The sequence below is a fragment of the Bombus flavifrons genome, chromosome 6 (assembly GCF_040668555.2).
Source record: "Bombus flavifrons isolate JBK064 chromosome 6, iyBomFlav1_principal, whole genome shotgun sequence".
Taxonomy (NCBI): Eukaryota; Metazoa; Arthropoda; class Insecta; order Hymenoptera; family Apidae; genus Bombus; species Bombus flavifrons.
In genome coordinates, this window is record NC_138447.1 from 16,666,521 (window position 1) to 16,686,190 (window position 19,670).

At 46.5% G+C, this 19,670-nt stretch overlaps 1 protein-coding gene across 1 annotated transcript in view; it reads left to right on the forward strand.

Moving 5' to 3' along the window:
* The first annotated feature begins 246 nt into the window (after positions 1–246).
* Positions 247–19,670, forward strand: part of Ephrin (ephrin) — a 51,807-nt gene continuing 32,383 nt past the window's right edge. The window contains 2 exon segments of the mRNA XM_069115790.1: positions 247–1,634; positions 1,637–1,832. Coding sequence (XP_068971891.1) covers positions 1,544–1,634; positions 1,637–1,832 — 287 coding nt within the window. The 5' untranslated portion in view covers positions 247–1,543.

Genomic DNA, 19,670 nt, shown 5'->3' on the forward strand with positions numbered 1-19,670 from the left:
AGCTTCGAACCGAGCTTCGAGACGAAGCGAAGCGACGGCAACACGCTCGCAGGGAGAGCCACTCGGAAACTCGCGTCTCGCGAGCAGGCGGCGTAATACCGCGTAGTCGCGGACCAAGGCAAGACACGTCGGCGATGCCACGGAGGGAACGAGGGTCCTCGGGCTTCGTGCGTTTCCGGCAACGCTCGGCGCTCCCCGACACCCCCGGTCGTCGTTCGAGTCTGCCGACGCGAGACGAACGGCCGCGACAGTCCGCTCGGCCGACAGACGCGTCCGCGACACCGTGCAGGAAGGTACCGTTCTCTCTGCGTTCACGGGGCTCGTCTCGACGCAGCGAGTGCCTCTTAAACCATTGCTCGAGTCGCTCCTCGACGCGAGTAACGCGTGTCGGCCTACGATCGTATCGAGGCGAGAAGTCGACGAAGAAGTTTTCTCAGTGTTCTATCGTCCTCCTGGATTTATACGGAAACCGATATATCGGTTCGGATCTTGATCGAACGAGTGAGAGAGCGTCGCTCCGTTTCACTGGTTATGCGACCCGTGCGGATCGTAAGTGCGTGAGAAAGTAATACGGGGGTGTGTTCCGGGTGTAAAAGGGCACCGCTCCGTTTCGCTAGATTTCTGGTGCTGGTCCATCCGTGAGATTTCACGGTGCGATCTCTGACGACTAGAGTTTCTTGTTCCTTGTTCCTGGTAGCTGCCAGGATTGTCACAGAGGAGACTGGTGCTTTTATCGTTCAGTGAGAGTTTGCGTTTACAGTGAGAAATCTTCGATAGTTATTTAGCCGAAGGTTTTCATTCGTCTGAAACGACGTCGATCCGGGAGAAAAGGGTCGCTGGTGAGATGCTTGGCAGGTTCACGGTTGTACGGTGATTCGCGTGATCCCGTCGCTGAGCGTCGGATACCCTCACTGTCCGCGAACGACAGCCTTCCATCTATCGAACGGTGGATTTATCGTAAAATCATCTCTCCGATGCGCCGCATGTTCGACGAAGCTATTAGACAGAATCCTCTATCGACAGTTCGTCGTCGTTTCTATCGGATTCCGGCAAAGTTAGACCAATGAGAGGGCCAGTAAGGTGCGCTCCAGGTGAGAGAAACACGGGGTGGACCCATGGAACGCGAACCACGGTGGGCACCGTTGGAAACAGAACACCGGAGAAATTTCGCCGATTCTAACGACCAATCGCGCATCACCGACGATTTCATCAAAGAATTTCGCCACTCGTCGAGTCAACAACGTTCGACGACTTTCTCGATCTGTTAGACGCTCCGGTAGAACACACCGAACCAGAGGAGCGTGCAAAAAACGTGGGAAGATTTGTCGGTCGTTGAAAGTTGAACGAAAGCTGAGAGTTGCGAGAGAAATGTATCGAGAATAAAGAGGGACGAACGAGGATACGCGAGTCCCAGAATTTCGATCTTCGACGTGAGAAAAATAGGAAAAAAAAAGAGATAGGACAGGAAGAAGAAGAAGAAGAAGAAGAAGAAGAAGAAGAAAAGAAAACAAGAACCGATTCTAACGAAAATAGTGAAGTGTGGATGTGGTGTCCGTGCAACAGTGGTGGAAGGTGGTTGTGGACGACAACAAGAAAAGTGCAGGTGTCGTTGTTTGTTATTCTTGTTTTCGTCGTGGTTGTTTGTTGATTGTTGTATTCTTGGTGAGCAGTGGTGACGCGGTGCGCGCTGCTCGTTCGTCCACGTTGTTAACGATGGTTTCCACGTCCTTTGTAACTTTGGTGTTCTTCGTCTGCCTGCAAACGATTCTACTCTCCACTATGAGCAACTGCGCAAAGACGATCAGCATGTACTGGAACACCACCAATTCCATGTAAGCCAAATCCAAATTTTCTGCTCCGCGCGAGGAAAATCCTCCGCCACGTGACTCTTGCCAGACCTTGAGACAGTGAAAGATTCATTTTGTTCGCGTCTGCTGCTCGTCGAGTCTCGCGCAAATACGCATACACGCGTTGGCACGCGTGCCAAACGCGTCTCGTAGTGATGCTCGCCGGAGAATCGATTTTTCGCGGCGTCGTGCCTTTTGAGTAACGATCCTGCGCTTCCGGCGCGGCGGAGCTTTTATCGCGACGAAGCCGCGGTATCGTGTCTGCCAAAATTACAGGGGCGCATCGCGACGCCGGCCACGCTTTAATGCGCTCGCGAAATGGACCGAGCCATGGGGATCATTCCGACGTCGACTCGGTCCAAATCGCCGGCGATAAAAGCGAAGAAACGGCGATTTCCAGCAGCTAGAACCACGGGAAATTGCTTTCGGCGTAGCCGCGTGACCGATCAATTTTCTTCGTCCTACAGGAGTGCTTGAACTTTGACTAACTGGCTGTAAAATTCGTTAGCGAGTGTCAACTTCCTTGCGTCGTTTTTATTCGGTACCGATGTTCTTTGCAACTTTAAACCGTTAAACCCGTACGGTTCCTTTTAATGGTTCCGTGCGCCAGTCTTGCCTATATAACAACTGCTCGAACACCGTGACAGGTGAAAAATGTCGAGATATATTAAACCGCGTTTAGACCATAATTTGCAGCGCGACTGTGATTGTATATTATAGGGCAATAGGTTAACGCGTGCGCTTACCTCTAAATGCGCTATCTGTGAGAATTTTTATTCGGCTTTATCAACGAATATTTTACCAAGTATCGCGTTTTGTTTTTCCCCACTCAACTGATCTTCTCGCGTGGAAAAAGATTACGACAGACGCGTCGCTTTATGCGGAATATTCGATATTCGCGGTAGTCATTGAACGTGCGCGAGAAACAATCGGCTATAAAGCGTGAACTAGAACAACATATCCATGCAAGAAAGGGGAGAATGAAGAAAGCTACGGTAATTCAAGGTGTATAATACTCATCAGAATTTACGCGTCACGCGTTTTGTATCGCGCATAAGCATAGTTTCACGCGAAACGTGTAAATCTGGTCGGGTAACGAGGCTCGTTATTTTATCTGGAAAAAAAATCTATAAGTGCGTTCTCTGTTGCTCGCTTCCTGCTCGGACGACGAGCGAAATCAAAGTGGCGCTCGTCAAACCGAAGCGGCAGGCTCGATTCACCACACTGCCAATTAAATCCACATTACGTAGTTAATCTAATCTGTCACGGTATTTTTCTACTTGTCCCGGATAACTCGTTTCGTGTGTGAAACAACGGTAAAAAAATCATATTCTCGTCGTGTACAAGAACGTACCGAAAATTCGCGTGTAACTTGGTTAGATTTCGCGTGAAAATCATCCTGGGCTACCGTAACAGTACCCTGTCGACGAATTGTGCTAGTAAGAGGCTCGTAACGTTCCCGTTCTTTTTTCCTTCTCTTTTTTTTTTTTTTCTTCTTTTTTTTTCTTGTTACTCGAGGAAGCGGTGTCCTTATAAGCAGCTTGTTAGCCGAGCAATTTCTTTTGCAGGTTTTGCCCGGCAATTTGCGTAGTTCGCACTACTTTTTAGTATCCTCGCCGGTGCGGCGGTGAATGCGTAAATTCGCGCACGATACGCGTTGGACAAGAAACACGCTCGTGATTCGCGTCAACGTTATAATCGACGCGATATCGTTTCTTTTTTCGCTCGCTTCGCCTCCTTTTCGACGAGCGTGAAAAACTTGCCAGCCTCGTAATTTTCTCGATCGTCTGTAGTTTCTTGCCGATCGTTTTCTCGATCTCGCCATCGTTGTCGCCGCACATCCCGCCAACTAATTCGGTCCGAGAAAGAACGCTCGTAAAACGAAATTTTTGCCCGCCGTCGAACTTCGAAGGACGCGGCCCGAAGATCGGTCGAACTTGGACGAAAAATTACCAGAAATTCGATTGGACGATCGTGAAGGATATTTTGTAGAAGTTCCGCCGTAAAGAATATGGCGAAATTACCGCAGTAGAACGAAATTTTCGAAGGAACGCCCCGAAAGGTATCGCGTGGATATTCGGCGGTAAGTTAACGTAACTTTTTATCGTGCACGGTGTGCTCGAGAACTTGAATGCGCGTATTCAAGTTGCCCGGCGCAACAGCGTGTGCGTGCACAGCGCGCATCGTACAACGAAATCCGGGCACCCTATTCTCCTCTCTCGTATAAGGCCCCGACGTCCGGCTGACTTTGACGATCGGTTTGAAGTCGCGCATGCATTACTTACAGCCAGGACGACGTGGTCTCTGGAACGTGTGCGTGCCCGTACGTGTGAGAATCCATTTCGCGAAGGAGAAGGACGTTGTCAGACTGTCTTTTTCAAGGGACGTACGAAGGGCAGTAAAAAACACGTCCCGCACGGAAAAAAAATCGAAAAGGAAGTAACACGTATATAGCGAGCAAAAAGGAAACGAAGAAGATAGGGCAGAAAGAGAGAAAAACGAGGGAAAATATACTGCTGGAGAGAAGAGTGTGTTCTCGTCGAAGAAGCGAGACCGCGCGCATAAAGAGGGTGTAAATCTCGGCCGCTTATTGGAAAATCGAGATTCGCTTGAAGAAATTCAGCGTAAAACAAGGATAGAGGAGGGGGTGCGGGGAGAAAAAAGCTGTCACGCGAGGCACGGAGATCAGTGGCTCGTTGATTATCATAAATCCGTTTCCACGATGTTACGCTGGCAAGTGTATTCTCTACTGGCGGGCCAGAGCGCGCCAGCCTTGACGTTTACTACCTCGTTGTGTTTTCGACGAGAATTCGACTCTTTGTAACTATGGTGGAACGTATTAAAAACGATTGGCATCTCTTTACTTGCCTGTGTCGAACACGTTAAAACGATTTGATATTCGCTAAAAATATGGCGAAAGATAATTCTGCTGGTTAATAAGACCACGAAACGTTCGAACTATTCTTTTAATCGGTGCAACAATGGATCTAAATCGTCGTGGGATCAATTACTCAGGCAAGTTTCGCGGAGATAATTGATTTAAAGAAGAATTTTAAACGATCACGATGTCGTTGGCGAAATAACGACGACAGAGGCACGATCGCGGCAGCAGATGCTGCAGCGCCGCTGGAGACTTCAATGCCGGACAAGAAGATCTGCCGCGGCAGATTATTGAACTCTCTACTCTTCGGAGCGCGCGCGCGCGCGCGGCTAGACGATTCTATCGGGTCGAGGAAGGCATGGAACGGCCCGTGCAATAAGTGTTTCTGCTTGTCGTTGCGCTTACGGTTTCGTATTCGACTTGTTTCGCACATACGCGTAACACGGCCTGTCGTATTTTTGATCGGCCACGTCGTTAATTCTGCAACAAGACCAACGTGCTGACAAAGTATCAAATTGTACTTTATATTTCACGATAACGGTGCCGGTATTATCGACACCTGAAAGACGATTATACGCATTCGTATTAGAACATATTTATGACACTCGTTTCCACGTTACGATATGTACTATGTTCCTGACACTTTATGGCATTCAAACAACGATATTCGTCACAGTGTGTCAAAAATGTTTCGCACTTTATCTAGCCTCGCGTAAACATATCGAGCTAGTGTCAAATAACCTGATCGTGTAAATTTATTTTTTTATTATATTATATTATATTATATTATATAGTCTACGGTGGAAAGAAAGCGATATATCTGGATCCGATAAGAGAACGTTTCTGTACAGTCACCTGTTCCATCGATTCGTCAGTTACTTTCAATTTACTCGCAATCTCGCAACTCGAGTCGAAAAATCACTGTCAATGAAAACTACTTGTCGCTGTTGCGAGAAACCAGCGTCGCAAAATTAGTAACTAGCGTTACTTTATCGCGAATCCAATTATTTCATACGTTCGGTAAGTCAGGTATAACAGGAATAAATTTATTATAAAACTCGACGTCTAACGCGTTCGATCCCGTATCGTTTGCTCGAAATCGTTCGTTTCGAAGCAGTTCACGACTGTCAGAATTATGCCGTTAACGCGTAATGCTAGCGGCAAGCGTGACAGATTTCGTCGATACAATCGCGAATAGAACGTATCGTCCGCGAAACCGATACACGATGACATGTTAATCGCAGCAACATCGTTCGTTACATACGAAATATCTATGTGTAATAAATATCTGCGCGAAGAAATTGCTAATTGTACGAAAATGGCGGTTTTAGCAAGTGGAGCGTTAACGACGCGCCACGGCCTAAAATTAGAGTGCAGCGTGGCGCGTTAGCCCGAAAAATCTTAATTTCGGCGCGGTGTAGATTTCATAAACCGTTACACTTTAACACGGCCTCGGTACCGTTATTAAATTGCCGGTGTACACGCAGCAAGAAGCTCGTTTTTGAAAACCACCGAAGATTCCTATTATCCGGCTCTCGGTAGCTTCGTTTCGTGGCGCTTTATAGCTTCGAGTATTAAGGCAACATCGATTTGCAGCAGCCACAAATCAGTGGTTTCCCCGAGAAAACTAGTACCCTTCGTACCGAAGATCGAGAATTCGCTGCCCGATTCGTGGAAATAACCGACGGCCGGCACGCCGTTGCCGTGTCGAATCACGCGGAAACAAAGAAACACCTTCGTCACGACGGGACGATAGGAAACAACCCGGAGATCACGTACGAATCGACCGATCCTAATTACTCCGCTAACTCCGACGAAAATAGCAACAAGAATTTCTGTTAAAATTCTGTTATCGAAAAAATGTAACTTTAGAGGAGATACGTTGCGGCCTTCGTGCAGGAAAAACGAGATCTTCGTTTAATCACGCGTGGGAAAATAAACGACGAAACTACGCTGAAGGCAAATTGCACAGATGTCAAATGGTACACTGCAAATAGCTCGCTCTGCGAAGTATCGTTACGAACAGTGTGAAATCTCTACGTTCGCGAGTACCGCCAGCCTGAAGTCATCGGTTCCCTTCTCGTTAAAGCGACGCCCTTTCTACAGGAAAATTGAAATCCGCCTCGCGGAGCGGGTGAATAACGACCTATAAAATCGCTTGTATCCCAGTCTAATCGTTTCATCTAATAACCTTACATTTTATTCCTGGTTTAACGACGGTTGAGTGATCGGTAGTTTAGCTATTGAAAATAGAAGACGACGAATTTATTTTAAACAGACAAAATGGTATTTCATGCAATAACAGAAGGAAGTCTCGGAGCTTCTTCGTCTTTACATAAATACGCGAAACCACGACGAACAGAAGCGCGTCATTTTCCTATGATTGAAGTAATTATAAAAGAAGGAAATTCGATTCGAAGGAAATGTTTCTGTCGAATCAGCTGATTACGAGCATCGTTAAATCGCGTGTGACTGGAGGTTGTGGCGCATGGCTTAACGAGCGGCAAATTAATTATTCATCATTAAAAGCTAACGGGCCGTAGAGGCATCGCGTCAACGCGGGTCTACGCGAGAAAAACGAGACGCAAGACACACCGGTGACGTTTACGAGTACGCGGACAGCGCGTAAATATCTCCATGAACTTGCAGGACGCCTTCTTCCTGTTACCACGTGTTTAACGTTCTACGACTCGCACAGATCAAAGAGAGAGAGAGAGAGAGAGAATTTCTCTTAATTCTTCCACGACTGATACACTCTTATACACCTCTATGTGATATTCGCAGAGAACGATTTATGATCGCGAAAAAGTGCGAAAACGTGGCGCGAAACGCCGATCGGAAAACTCTGCCGACTGATTTACGAATTATAAGTTACATCCATCCACTTGCGCGTAATTTACTTCCGACGACGAGACTATTATCGCTCTGTAACGCGACTGTCTCGCTAAGAGGAAGTCATCGTGATTAATTAGGCAATAAAAGACGCACAGCAAAAGGAAAGCGGAATCGTTGACGAGGCATTCCTCTGAGCGCGTACGATTTGTCGTTAACCGAACTCGATATCCACTAATTTAACGCGAGTTACACCGATAATCCTATGGCTACGTCTCTCGATGTCGAGGAACCGTAAGCGAAAGGGATATTCCGTTCTCTTCGTCGTTAGCGTTTACTGGCGAAGCGACTCGGAGAGTTTCAACCATGGAAAAAGTTCCTCTTTCTCCACCCCTTGTGTCCCTGTAGGTAGCTCAAAGAAAGAGAGAAAGGGAGGGAGAGAGAGAGAGAGAAGGAGAAGGAGAGAAGCTGCTCCAAGAGGCACGTTTATCTCCAGCAGACTCTGGCGGCTGGCAATAAATCCTGGCGTTATCAGTATTAAATATCTTTCGTAAAAATCCGCAAAGAGGCCGAGAAACAAAAGATCATTATTAGCGTAAGCACGCGTGTACATCATTACTCGGTGTGTCCCATGCAACCGGTGCTCTCTCCTCCCGCTTGCTGCTCCGGCAACAATACGGATGCCTTACACTCGAGAGTCACCAGCGTAAGGGAGAAAAAGCGTACGTCGGGGCGTTACGAGCTACGAAGACCGCGTTACGGTTAATTAAACGCGAACCGAGCCTTTGGCCAATAGCTACGGATCGCCTGGAAACTGGAAACCAGACGCGTCGAGAAAACACGTCCAGAAAGAAAGAAAGAAGGAGAGAAAGCGGCGGCGCCCGTCGCAACCGTGAAAAGGGACCCCGGTAAAATCGTCAGAAAAGTGTCCTTCCCGAACGGCAGCTGTTTCCTGTTACAAAACCCCTCTACGGCTGTCCGTGTCTCTGGTCCATACTCGGGGAGATATGAGAGGGGCACCCTCGCCAACAGCGAAGAACCCCTGTAACATTGTGGTTAGGACTTACATGCGATTACGCGTTCTTGGCAGGGCGTGTACGACACCGTAATCCGTAAAACGCGTGCGTACCACAGGAATTTATGTCCTAATTCCTCGTGCGCCTCGTTATATTGCTACAAATGGACGAGATGGATGGGTTGTCGGATAGAGGGATAGAAAGGAAGAGGGAAAATAGCGTCAGAGTTTATGGTAGGATAAATATCACGATATCCTAAATCTTTACTAGGTAAAGAACAGCGTAATACGCGAATTAGTGTTCGATCAAAGCTTCGTACGTTCTCAAAATTTCTTCGTAACGTTGCAATTTCAACGAACAGACCGCGTACGCCCACCCCAAAATCCTGCCAGCGGTTAAAATCAATTTTCCCGCCTGTGGAAATTAATATTTGCCCAACAAGAACCGAGGGTAGGGGAGCGATCGATGGGGACCGGCGGTCGTATATCAGACTTACGAAGTAATCGCGTATTGTGCGTCGACGGATGGCCATCATCTAGCACGGAGCGTGAACGATATTTCGCGTTACCCACGCATTCCATTTTTCCCGGATGATCCCCCGAGTGTGGTCGCGTCCGCGTTTGTCAGTCGATAGGGCGTAGCGAATCGCGATGTTCCCATAGGTTTCGTCACCTGAAGGGCGAACGGATACCCGCAATGAGAAATTTCCACGGCTCAGCAGGTGGCGAACATTTGCACGAGACTACGTTACACGTTTGTACGCCAGAAAAAAAAAAGTGTATCGTTTGATTGTAGACGGTGCACCGTAATGATCATTATTATACCAATTAATTCGCGCCTACGTGTATACACTATACGCTGTTGGACGCGTTATCCCTGGTCAGCACGCGATTTCATCTGCGAAGGAACGTCATTAATAGCTGCTCGGATATCGCTATACACTTAAAATAATTGCGGGCCCGAGCAGCGTGTATGCACACACGAGTATTTCACGGAGGCACGTGGCGTTTGTGTGGGTTGCGCGAAGACGAAGCCGCATATTTGTTCGGCCGTAGGTGTGCGCCGAACGGACGAATAATTTTATTCCCACGGGAACTCGCGGGATAAGTCGTCCCGCGTTGGCCCAATTAGCTCGTAATCGACGCGTTCGTTTTTTGTCTCTGGCCAGAGAGCCTCGTACTCCCTTCGTTTGCTGAGAATTTTAACGCATTTTAATGGGGGCCCGGGCGCGGCTATAGCGGCTCAATTATCGATCGTAATTGACGGAGTGTTAGGAACGAGAATGAAAAGCTGTCCGGTTTCTGAAACATCACGTTTCGCGGCCCGGTGCAACGTTCCAGGATGAATTTTAAAATACCTAACGGGCTTCGCTTCGGTTATGAATTCGGTGGAAACGACGGCCGTACTGCATCGAGTTAATAAAGCCGCTTGCCGTATCCTTCGGCTTTATTTTTATCTTTACTTAATTACTGTTCCAACCGACGGAGCTTTCGGGACCTTCGTCGTAACGTGTACGTTCTTTTTTACGTAGAAATCAAATTCATCGGTGCCGAATGAAAGAAACGTTTCGTTCGAGCGTGAAAAACCAATAGGAGAACGAACCAAAACTCGGAGAATTTAGGACAGAGTCGTAAATCGTCCTCCTCGCCAAAAAGAAAAACTGCGATGTCGGCTATGTTAAATCGATACCAATCGCGTTAACCGTACCCTTTGTTCCCAGTTTCCTACGTCCTAAATTCCGTTCCACCTTTTGTCGAACGATTTTACCGCGTCGCTTGGACATCCTCGAGACCGCGAAAGGATTCGTAAAATGCCAATTTCCGTTTCACCGCACCGGCAACAGAGTCGTCGAGCTGTCGATGATTTCCGTGCTTCGAATAATGGAGAGACTCGCTCGGTGTTACGGAAGAACATGCGTATTTGCGTGTTGCGTGGGAGCAAAAGAGAGAGAGAGAAAGAGGACGGGAAGCATATGCACATGATGAGTGCGTATAAGTGCACGTTTCGTCTGCAAAACCGTGCAGGAGATTGCACCTCGAGGTCCTGCGGTGCGCGTTCCATGAAGAGACGTTGAACACGCTGAGAAAAAGGAGGATGAAGGAGAAGAACGAACGAGAGAGCAACTGCCTCACGGTCCCTTCTACCGACGTATCCTCGCTCGCTCGTCCTCATTTGTCTCCTCGGTTTTCGAGCCACCGGCCAAAACTCTTCGTGCCTTTCTTTCGGCCTGTTTCGTCTGACCGTGCTCTCTCTCTCCCTCTCTCCCCCTGCCACCAGCCGCTTCTCGTCTGTTTCTCTTTCCTCCTCCTCCTCCTCCTTTTCATTTTATCGTCCTTTTTCTTTTTTTTTTTTTTCTTTCTTTACGCCATCTCGCTTCCAATCCATCGCTCGCTGCTGGGACCCTGAAAGGACTCGCGGCTCCGTCAGACAGAAAGGAGAGGGAGCGCGGGCACAGCAGCGAGGCTTTTTCGAATCGAATCCCTCATTGTCGACTCGGTAATTCGAGGAGGATCGAAATAACCCATTATCCCGTAATGAGCGGTGCATTCACGTCCACACAGGGACGTACGCAGCGCTGGTCACGTGTGCATACGTGTTTCTTCGCGTACACGCGGCCACGCCACGCAACGATGTTACATTTACACAGTCAGCGCTCGTGAGTCGTTCGCCTCGGCCGACGTGCAAACGCTGTTACAGGCTTCTTCGTCCGTAAGGAGCTGCGCGTGTCTCGAAGACGTATCCTCTAACCACAAATTCTTCGTCAAATGTTGATAATACGCGCGGTTGTTCGTTCTTTCGTAGCCTTTCGACGGAATCGAAGCAAAATCTTGGTTGGAAACGTTAAATAATGCTTCGTTCTGGATGACGCAACTATCGCAAATACCATTCTACGACGGATTCTTGGTACGTGGACTGTTTTAACGTTACAGGAGGTCATGAGTAATACTTGTTTATTCCGTGTTAAATGTAGATATGGCTATCTATTTTTATCAAGCTAGCAGACAGCTACTTTTATAGACTTCGCGGAAGGGGAATGCATACGGCACAGATACGAATAGAGTACATGAACGCCGATCGATAGTTACAAGCTATGTATTCTAATCTTTCTTAGATTTCTAGCTTCTAATCGGTTCTTTCCGTGTGTCGAATGGGATCTCCGCATGACGTGTGCCAGCTTTTCGAAATTATCGAAGACTTTTTCGTCACAGGGAACCAGGTATTCGATCACACATAGTCCACCCGAAATATTATTCTACCAGTTTACCCTGTTTCTCCCCCAAAACACGAGTGGCACCAACAGTTGTTTTATTAGCCCAACGTGAGTCACGCAATTCCTAGAACTAATCAAACGTAATCAATCGTTGAGAATTTGTCGATCTTCTATCGTTAAACCACAATTCCAGTAATTCCAACTGAAACGGTCGTCCCTACGTTCTTGCTTCAAAATTCGCTTAAACCCGTTGAAAAAGTCTTTTTACTCTATAAGATCGTACAAAGCTGGATCAAAGAGCGGAAAGAACATTAATTTTATCGATTATCGATTAAAATCTTACAACTCGCCGATACCAATAAATCTCCCGTAACAGTAACAAATTTGCTAATACGAGAAATTATACGTATTAGGTTGTCGGATAAGTTTCTTTCGTTTCATATCGGTGATAATAAATGGACAACAATTTCTGTTTTACATTATTTTATCGAATTAGATATGATCCATTTCGTTCTATTTCGAAAGAAACATTTCGGACAATCTAATATTTACGAATCTCTCTTACAAATGCATTTACAAAAAAAAAAAAAAAACTCCTAACCTGTCGATTCGCTAATATCGGTTTTGTAAATTATGGTGCAAGTGGGTGCAAGGATAATTTGCAAAGTGGATGAAACAGTTCGAAAGGTCTTCGAACCTCGTAGAGGCGTTGGCGAAGCGTTTCTTAACGATACAACCGGCGCCATCTCTGGGGCAGGCAAGAAACCACTGGACCGCTCGTTTACGACTCTTTCAAGGACCTGGTCGCACTAAATCCTTGCTGCCTGGCACCGTGTGCCCGCTCCCTTGCTGCCGTCGCTGCTGGCGTTCACCGCTGTTCCGCCTCCAAGTCCTCGACATACCTTCGATGAACGGTACGGACTTTCGCGTTACCGGACGGTAAGCGGCGACGCGTAATGAAGTAATCATCCCCGTTATCGGCCCTCATTAATCGATCCACCTCGAGGAACGGGCACGGTTGCCTTTCCGAGCGACGCCGCTGTCGTTCGTTACACCCGAAACGATCGTTCGATCCCATCTCGTCGCGAGTTTCGCGATGTTTTCCGCAATGATGCCGTTGCATGAGAATGGAAAACAGGATTCTCGGGATTTTCATTAGGTATAGCGGTTATCGAACAGCAAACATGTCATGATACTGTTACTTGTTAACGAAGGTTCATCGACGATCCTCGACGATCTACTACGTCTCTTTGTTCGAACTTCCGCGAGCTTCTCAGGATGCCATGCGTTTATCTGCTGTCTCTAACGGCGTTCTTCTCGAAATAATAAGCCGAGGAATATAGATTTTTCGCATCGATCGTACTACGCTCTGAGTGAGATTTTTCATTTGGTGCCAAGCCCAGCGATAAGGGTAACAATCAGTTTCGAAATTGACACCGAGAAACGCTTCGTTCGTGGATACGAACGGATCAACGATGCGATATTTAGAAAGAGATTTTTCTTTAATTTGAAAAATAAATGGGTATATTAATATCTTATCCGGAGATATCGTACGTTTTTGTTATGAAACATAGCAAAATTCGCATAGAACGTTATACTTATCCTGTGAAAAGTTCAGCCTATCGAATCCTTCGTTAATTCAAAAACCAAGATATCCAGGAATCCCGAAATGAAACCGAACACGTCCGAAGATAGCATCGCGAAACTTTCGTGCGTTTCCATAGAATCCACTCGATTCGAAATACCTCGAATTCCGTCGTTGCCGCGGCTCCACGAATCGTTCCATACTTATCAGCATCGACGTATCTGTTCCCTCTATTTACTCGTTCGAAAGTGTACATCTTTTTCCTTCGTTCGAAAAAACCATAGAATTTTCCTTCCTCGTACTACCTAGCCGTACTTTGTACGCCTCTAATCTCTCCAACGAGCATCGTGTTTCCCGGAGTTTCTTTGCCCCGTCCATTGTTCTAGCCGGCTCTCGTCGTCCATTCTAATCATCGTGTTAGATTCCATATTCCCTTATCTATTCCCCGACAAGACAAAGAAATCTAACAGAGTTATCTGATGACGTACAGAAAACCGGTACTCGCGGTCGTGTTCCTCCGATCCGCGCTAATGGCCACGGTCTCCACAATCGTGGATTCACGTGGACACACCCTAAACAGTCGGAATTTTGCCTGCTAATGGAACGACGTGTTGACACGGGTTCGGTCTATTTGTACGAATACGTTTTGCTAGAGGCGCCGTGCGCCACGAGGTTATTTGCGAACGGACTAATCACGAGTTCCCAAGATCCTATACCCACACGGTAAGACAATGGAAATACCTGGCGAGAGTGTGCTTTTTCGTCTTAGAAGGCTCGCGCCTCCTTGTTCGTTTATCTCGACAAACAATCTACCTAAAAATGTTTGTTCCGCCGGTCGCCTGAAAATTTTGGTTGCGCGCGAGTTACAGCCAGGCGCCATGTGCTCCGAGTTGGAACGATCTGATCGCGGATCTAAGGAATCTACTAGTGTAACACGATAGGAGGTTTTAAAAACAAAGACGTAAAAACCTAGGATACGGCAACATAACACCTGGACCTGGCTACCTGCTGCTGGATTTTTCGGCTCGCCGTTTTGTCCGGGCTGCTCCTTTACACGCGTTTACCTATTCGCACACTCGCACCATCAAGAACGGATATTTCCCGAGAATCCGTGTAGATAGGTCTTTGAATATCGAAGAACGTCCCGTATCAATTTATACGACGTTATCGGATCGTCGTTGACAAATAAATAATTTGGCTGGATCGCGCCACCTTCGAAACGGCCAGGTTCCGTTGATGCGTTTCTCGCTAATAACGTCGACCTAACGAACGACTCTTTTGTGAAAGAGGACCGAGTTGTGTATAAAGGTTATACCGAACGACCAGAACCATTCGGTTTTAAGAAAGGTTTAACGTAATTCAATGGGATATAACAAATTCCACGATTCGAAGTCAGAAAAAGGGATCGCCTCGGAACGGCCTACCTGGGTTCCTGGCCTCCTCGTGTCCGACCGTTTCCCTGGCCCGGAGATCCTCCTTCATACATATCTACACATATATTTTTTTTAATTTCGGAGTTTCACCCGACAGAAGAGGATTAATGGGTGCTCCGAAGCAACGAAACCGTGACGCAGAAGGAGAGAGAACGGGAGAGATCGGAGCGAAGTCGGGCATCCTGAAACACCCCATTCCGTCCACCCCAGGTTGCCAGGTTCCTCGAAGCAGGAATGCCATAATCTAGATAACCGAGCATAATAGAATACCTGGACCTGAACTGGTTGCTTTCTACCTCGTTGCACCTTCGCCTTTTTTTCTCCCTTCTCAGTGCCAGCTCGTATCTCCCTACACTCCTCTTCGCTGCTCCTCCTCCCTCTCTCAACTTCTTCGCTCTCATGCTCGTCTCTTCTTCTTCTTCTTCTTCTTCTTCGTCTTCTGCTTCTTCTTCCGCTTCGTGTTCCCTTCGTCCAGCATCTGGCTGATCAGGGTCCAGCTTTTCCAACGTGATCGTCAATGATGATGACGTAAGGATACGTCTTTCATCTTCCCGGTGTTCCTCAATGACACGAGGATGAGGGAAGACATTCCTCGTGCTCGACAAGAGACAAGGAATGCCGAAACACAGAAGGAGAATGGAACAACCCTCTTGTTGTACGTCTTGTAGCTAGAACACGTGTTTTCCGCCGGACTACCGACCACCGTAACAAGGAAAAGCGCTGTCGGCACCGACAGACCCACCGAACTACGATCGTATCGAATTTTTGTCCGCTACGTCAGCAGCCTGAACCTGACCTCTGTTTCACACATGTGCATACATATACATATACGTATACATATACATATATATATATATATACACGTATGGTATCCTAGAGGAGAAATTTCGTGAATGTCCTGATGAGAACTCGCCGGGCAGCCAGTCTTCGTTATTTCTTCGCCTGTTAACGGTTCGACGATAATTCAACGTCCATGCCGCCGTGGGATTGGACCCCGCGGTGGCACGCAGCTTTCGTCGAAACTTCTCCTTTTCTTCGCCCGTACACTCGACGAAAATTATAGTTTGGTCTCTCCGTTGTTCGCTGCTCACGTGTCTTTCATCTTTCAGGATAATTCACAGAAATTAGTCACACGATAGAGAATCGATTCCGAGCGTACGATAAAGTATATACGAGGGAAACGTGATTTGGCGTTCGATTATCCGCGAGCAGTCTCTCTCTGCCTCTCTCGCTCTCTGTCTCCCTGTTCGCATCCCGAGAACATCTTGGGAATAAAGCGGAGGTCCGGCGAAAAAAATCGATTCGACACCGCTCACCGCGTACCATTAACGAACCGTTCACGAACGAGCTGGCATTCACAGAATTTTAATTCGTATCCGAGCACGCCGGAACGAACGATACAGCAGCATTCCCGGATTGTGTCTACAAGGAGAAGGCGTCGTGCCGCGATCGTTTGCCTTTACGTTTATGTCGCCGTTACGAAATCTCAGTTCCAATTGTCCTTCCAGTCGGTCGATACGGATCGTTGCCCCGCGAGCCTTTATCTAGATGGATCTCGACTCGCCGCGCCGTACCTCGAAACCACGAACCTAGCAAAGAGGTCAAAGCTCTCCTTCTCCTTTTCCTCCGTTCCGCTGTTTCTCTTATCTCTCTTCTTATTCCTCTTTTGCATTCGTTGCTTCATTACGTTCGAAGATTACTTCGAGGGAAACAGGGAGAAAACATAAGGGAAATAATAATTTTTGTACTATTTCGTGGTTAGAAGGAGCCAGAGATTAGGAACGACATACCAAAAACCTAAACTATGGTTTTCGATACTTTCGAGAACAACGGTTTCGATAATATTAGTCGACAAAGTAGCGCATTTTATAATTGCACTCGTATGAAGATTACCGAAAAATTCAATAGTCGAGTAATACTCGATCGTACTCGATTTTTGCCATGCTGCTGAACATTCCAATAACGATTCTTTGCTCGATCGTTTCTTAACCTCTATAGATTGATCAGCTACTTTAAAAAAAAAAAAACTTATATTTGCGAATCTAACGGATCGTTCAAGTGACAAATCAAGGAACGAATAACAACGAACTTTTCGTGTGCACTTTGTACGATAAATAAAAGACGCGTATATACTGCATCCATCATTTCCTTATAAAACGAAAGAAACTTGTCGGACGACCTAATACGATCGAATTGTGCTTTTCTCTGTGGCCATGGTTTCGTTTCACGACGTCGGGAGATTATCGAAGAAAAAGCAAAAGTATCGCAATTAAACGCACCCGCGTAAAAGAGATTTCTCGCGACGCGCGACCATTAATAAACGCAACACCGGTTGCCTACGGACAGGGGATCGAGTTACTCGGAGTTGCTGCGGAGTATAGTAACGTTCAACTAGAAATCAGTGCCGGCCGATAAGCGCGCGTTCTCGCTGTTTCCCTTCCGGTTATGCTGATAAAGCGAAACGTCGAATGGAGGTCGCGAATGACATTGATATAGGAAGTAGGCTGGAACGATCGGGAAGGATCGCCTCGCACCTGGGTCCGTTCGCATCTTTCGCGGGAAACCTGTTCGTTTGGACGCTGGTTTAACCATGTCGCGCATACGTTGCATGGGTAGAATGAACTTCTTGACGATGAAGGACGGGTTTCGAGTTATATCGAAGCGTGTTTAGAGACTGGCAGAGAATGCAGCCGCGCGATGGTCTCTGTGATTGTCCAGCGCTCCAGATGTTCATTTCTAAGAACGTATCTTCGTGACAGAGTGATGTCATGGATTTGTAGAATAAGACTGACCGCGTTTGTTCGTATTGAAATTGGAGAAACTCGATACCAGAGATTGCAACGACGATTTCACTTTTAAAGATGACATTCTAGAGGACTGCGTGTACTTCGACATAGGTGTAAACAGGTATTTATGTAAGGCTGACCGTATCTTGAGATTGTATAACGAAGTAATTTGATGTAAATCTAACAACGATTCCTCTATCCTGCGATGCGATAAAAACAATAAGAAATAAAATAAAATTTCGTAAACGTCGAATTTGGAATCATACAACGTGTAATCACGCGTAAAACTAGCAATTTCTTTGCAATTAAATTTCAGAAGAACGATAAGAGATGAAATAAAATTGAGGAAATTCTGCAAGCGTTCATGAGTAAAACGAACAAAGGATAATTTACATGCGATGAAATTAGATTTTTCTCGATCGGACGTCTCGTAAATTTTCCATGTGGAAATTCCGAGGTTGTCGATGATCCTTGATTCGGCAAAACGCTCATGGACCTCGCATAGAATTCCATAGGCGCGTGGAGCAACGGTACGTGACTCGCGTAATTAAGCGCGTAACCTGACAATACGCGTGACTGCGTGTGCGTACGCGTTATGTGGAACAGAATATTTCGAATTTAACGGGGAATCCTATTTAACACGAGCGCGCAATGAAAGTAATTCCAAGCTTTGCGCAATGCGATTTTAACGAACACCGTAATGACGTTTCCAGGGCCAAATAAAATGTTTGCAAGTAATCAGATAGCTTTCGTCTAATTGTTATGCTCCCGTACGCTCGTTATTACTCGCACTGTATCACCGTATTATCGTTATCATATTATTTTTCATTCTCATTATTTTATGCAAAATACAAAATAATACCGAACATTAGCGATCATTACGACGCAGTTAACGAGTCACCTTAGCTATTCTCGTCGTTGTAACGATTATCCCCTGTTCGCGTTCGACGATTTATTATTCGATACGAGCGTAATAACAAAAACATTTTTAACATAAATCGTATAGCAACAATAACGATTTATAAATTACGCGAGAGATTCGAAAGAGATTTAAATGAAACTTTGAACTGAAATCTATAAAAACTTGAAGACCTTCTTCTCATTTTCTCCTTTTCTCGTTTAATGTTCTTCGATATCTTACTTGGTTTCCAAATGGTATATAGTACGGTTACAACATCCAGTTACAGTTAAACACGATGCTCTGTACCGCTTCTTAAAGCGATTACACTGGTGTTCGTACGATCATCATGATCGCCAAATGGCCAACGAATGCTTAGGTGAATGTGCGAAACTTTTTCTAGGACGACCGTTACCAGATCGCGATTTCATAATCTCGGCGAAAGTACGTACGACTCCCACGAAGGAAATCCACTTACAAAATTACCAATCGATAATTACCTTTCGCATAACTCAACTACCGACTCTTCGTGCATTTTTCAATCAAATTATACTAATCGCTACTTATTAATCTTGGAAATTAAAAATTCCACGCTGGCATCGCCATGTACGTGTTTTTGCAGGAAATGTTTCTCTGTAAGTGTATTAGCAAAGCGCGAAAAGATGACGGAGCAGGAACAGTCATTTCGATACACGGTTCGATATTAATTTCTTCCGACTTTTTACATTTAAAGGCAGAGGCGCGTAAAAGGGGATCTGTTGGAAGCGTGTCGGGAAAGAGAAAGAGAAGCGAGAGCGAGTTACGCTCTCGCAAAGCCGGAACGGTTCCCTTCGGGGCGATCGTGGATCGTTATCGCGTGGAAGAGTACAGTCCTCCCTCTCAGTTGGACCTGACAAAAAACGCAAAAGGAGCAGGCCGACTCCAGATGCGCGATCATTTGTAATATTTAATTATGGGCGAGTCCGCGGGGAACATTGTGTCGCTACTTTAGATCAGAGGAGAAGCTCTTTCTTGTCGTAAGCTTCCTTCCCTCCTTTCTTCCTTCCTTCCCTCCTTTCTTCCTTCCTTCCTTCCTTCCTTCCTTCCTTCCTTCTTTCCGGCCGTCGATTTCGTTTCTTTGCCTGTCATTTAGATGGCGGCAAGTGATGAGTGCTGATAACGTAAGATACTTTCACCGATCG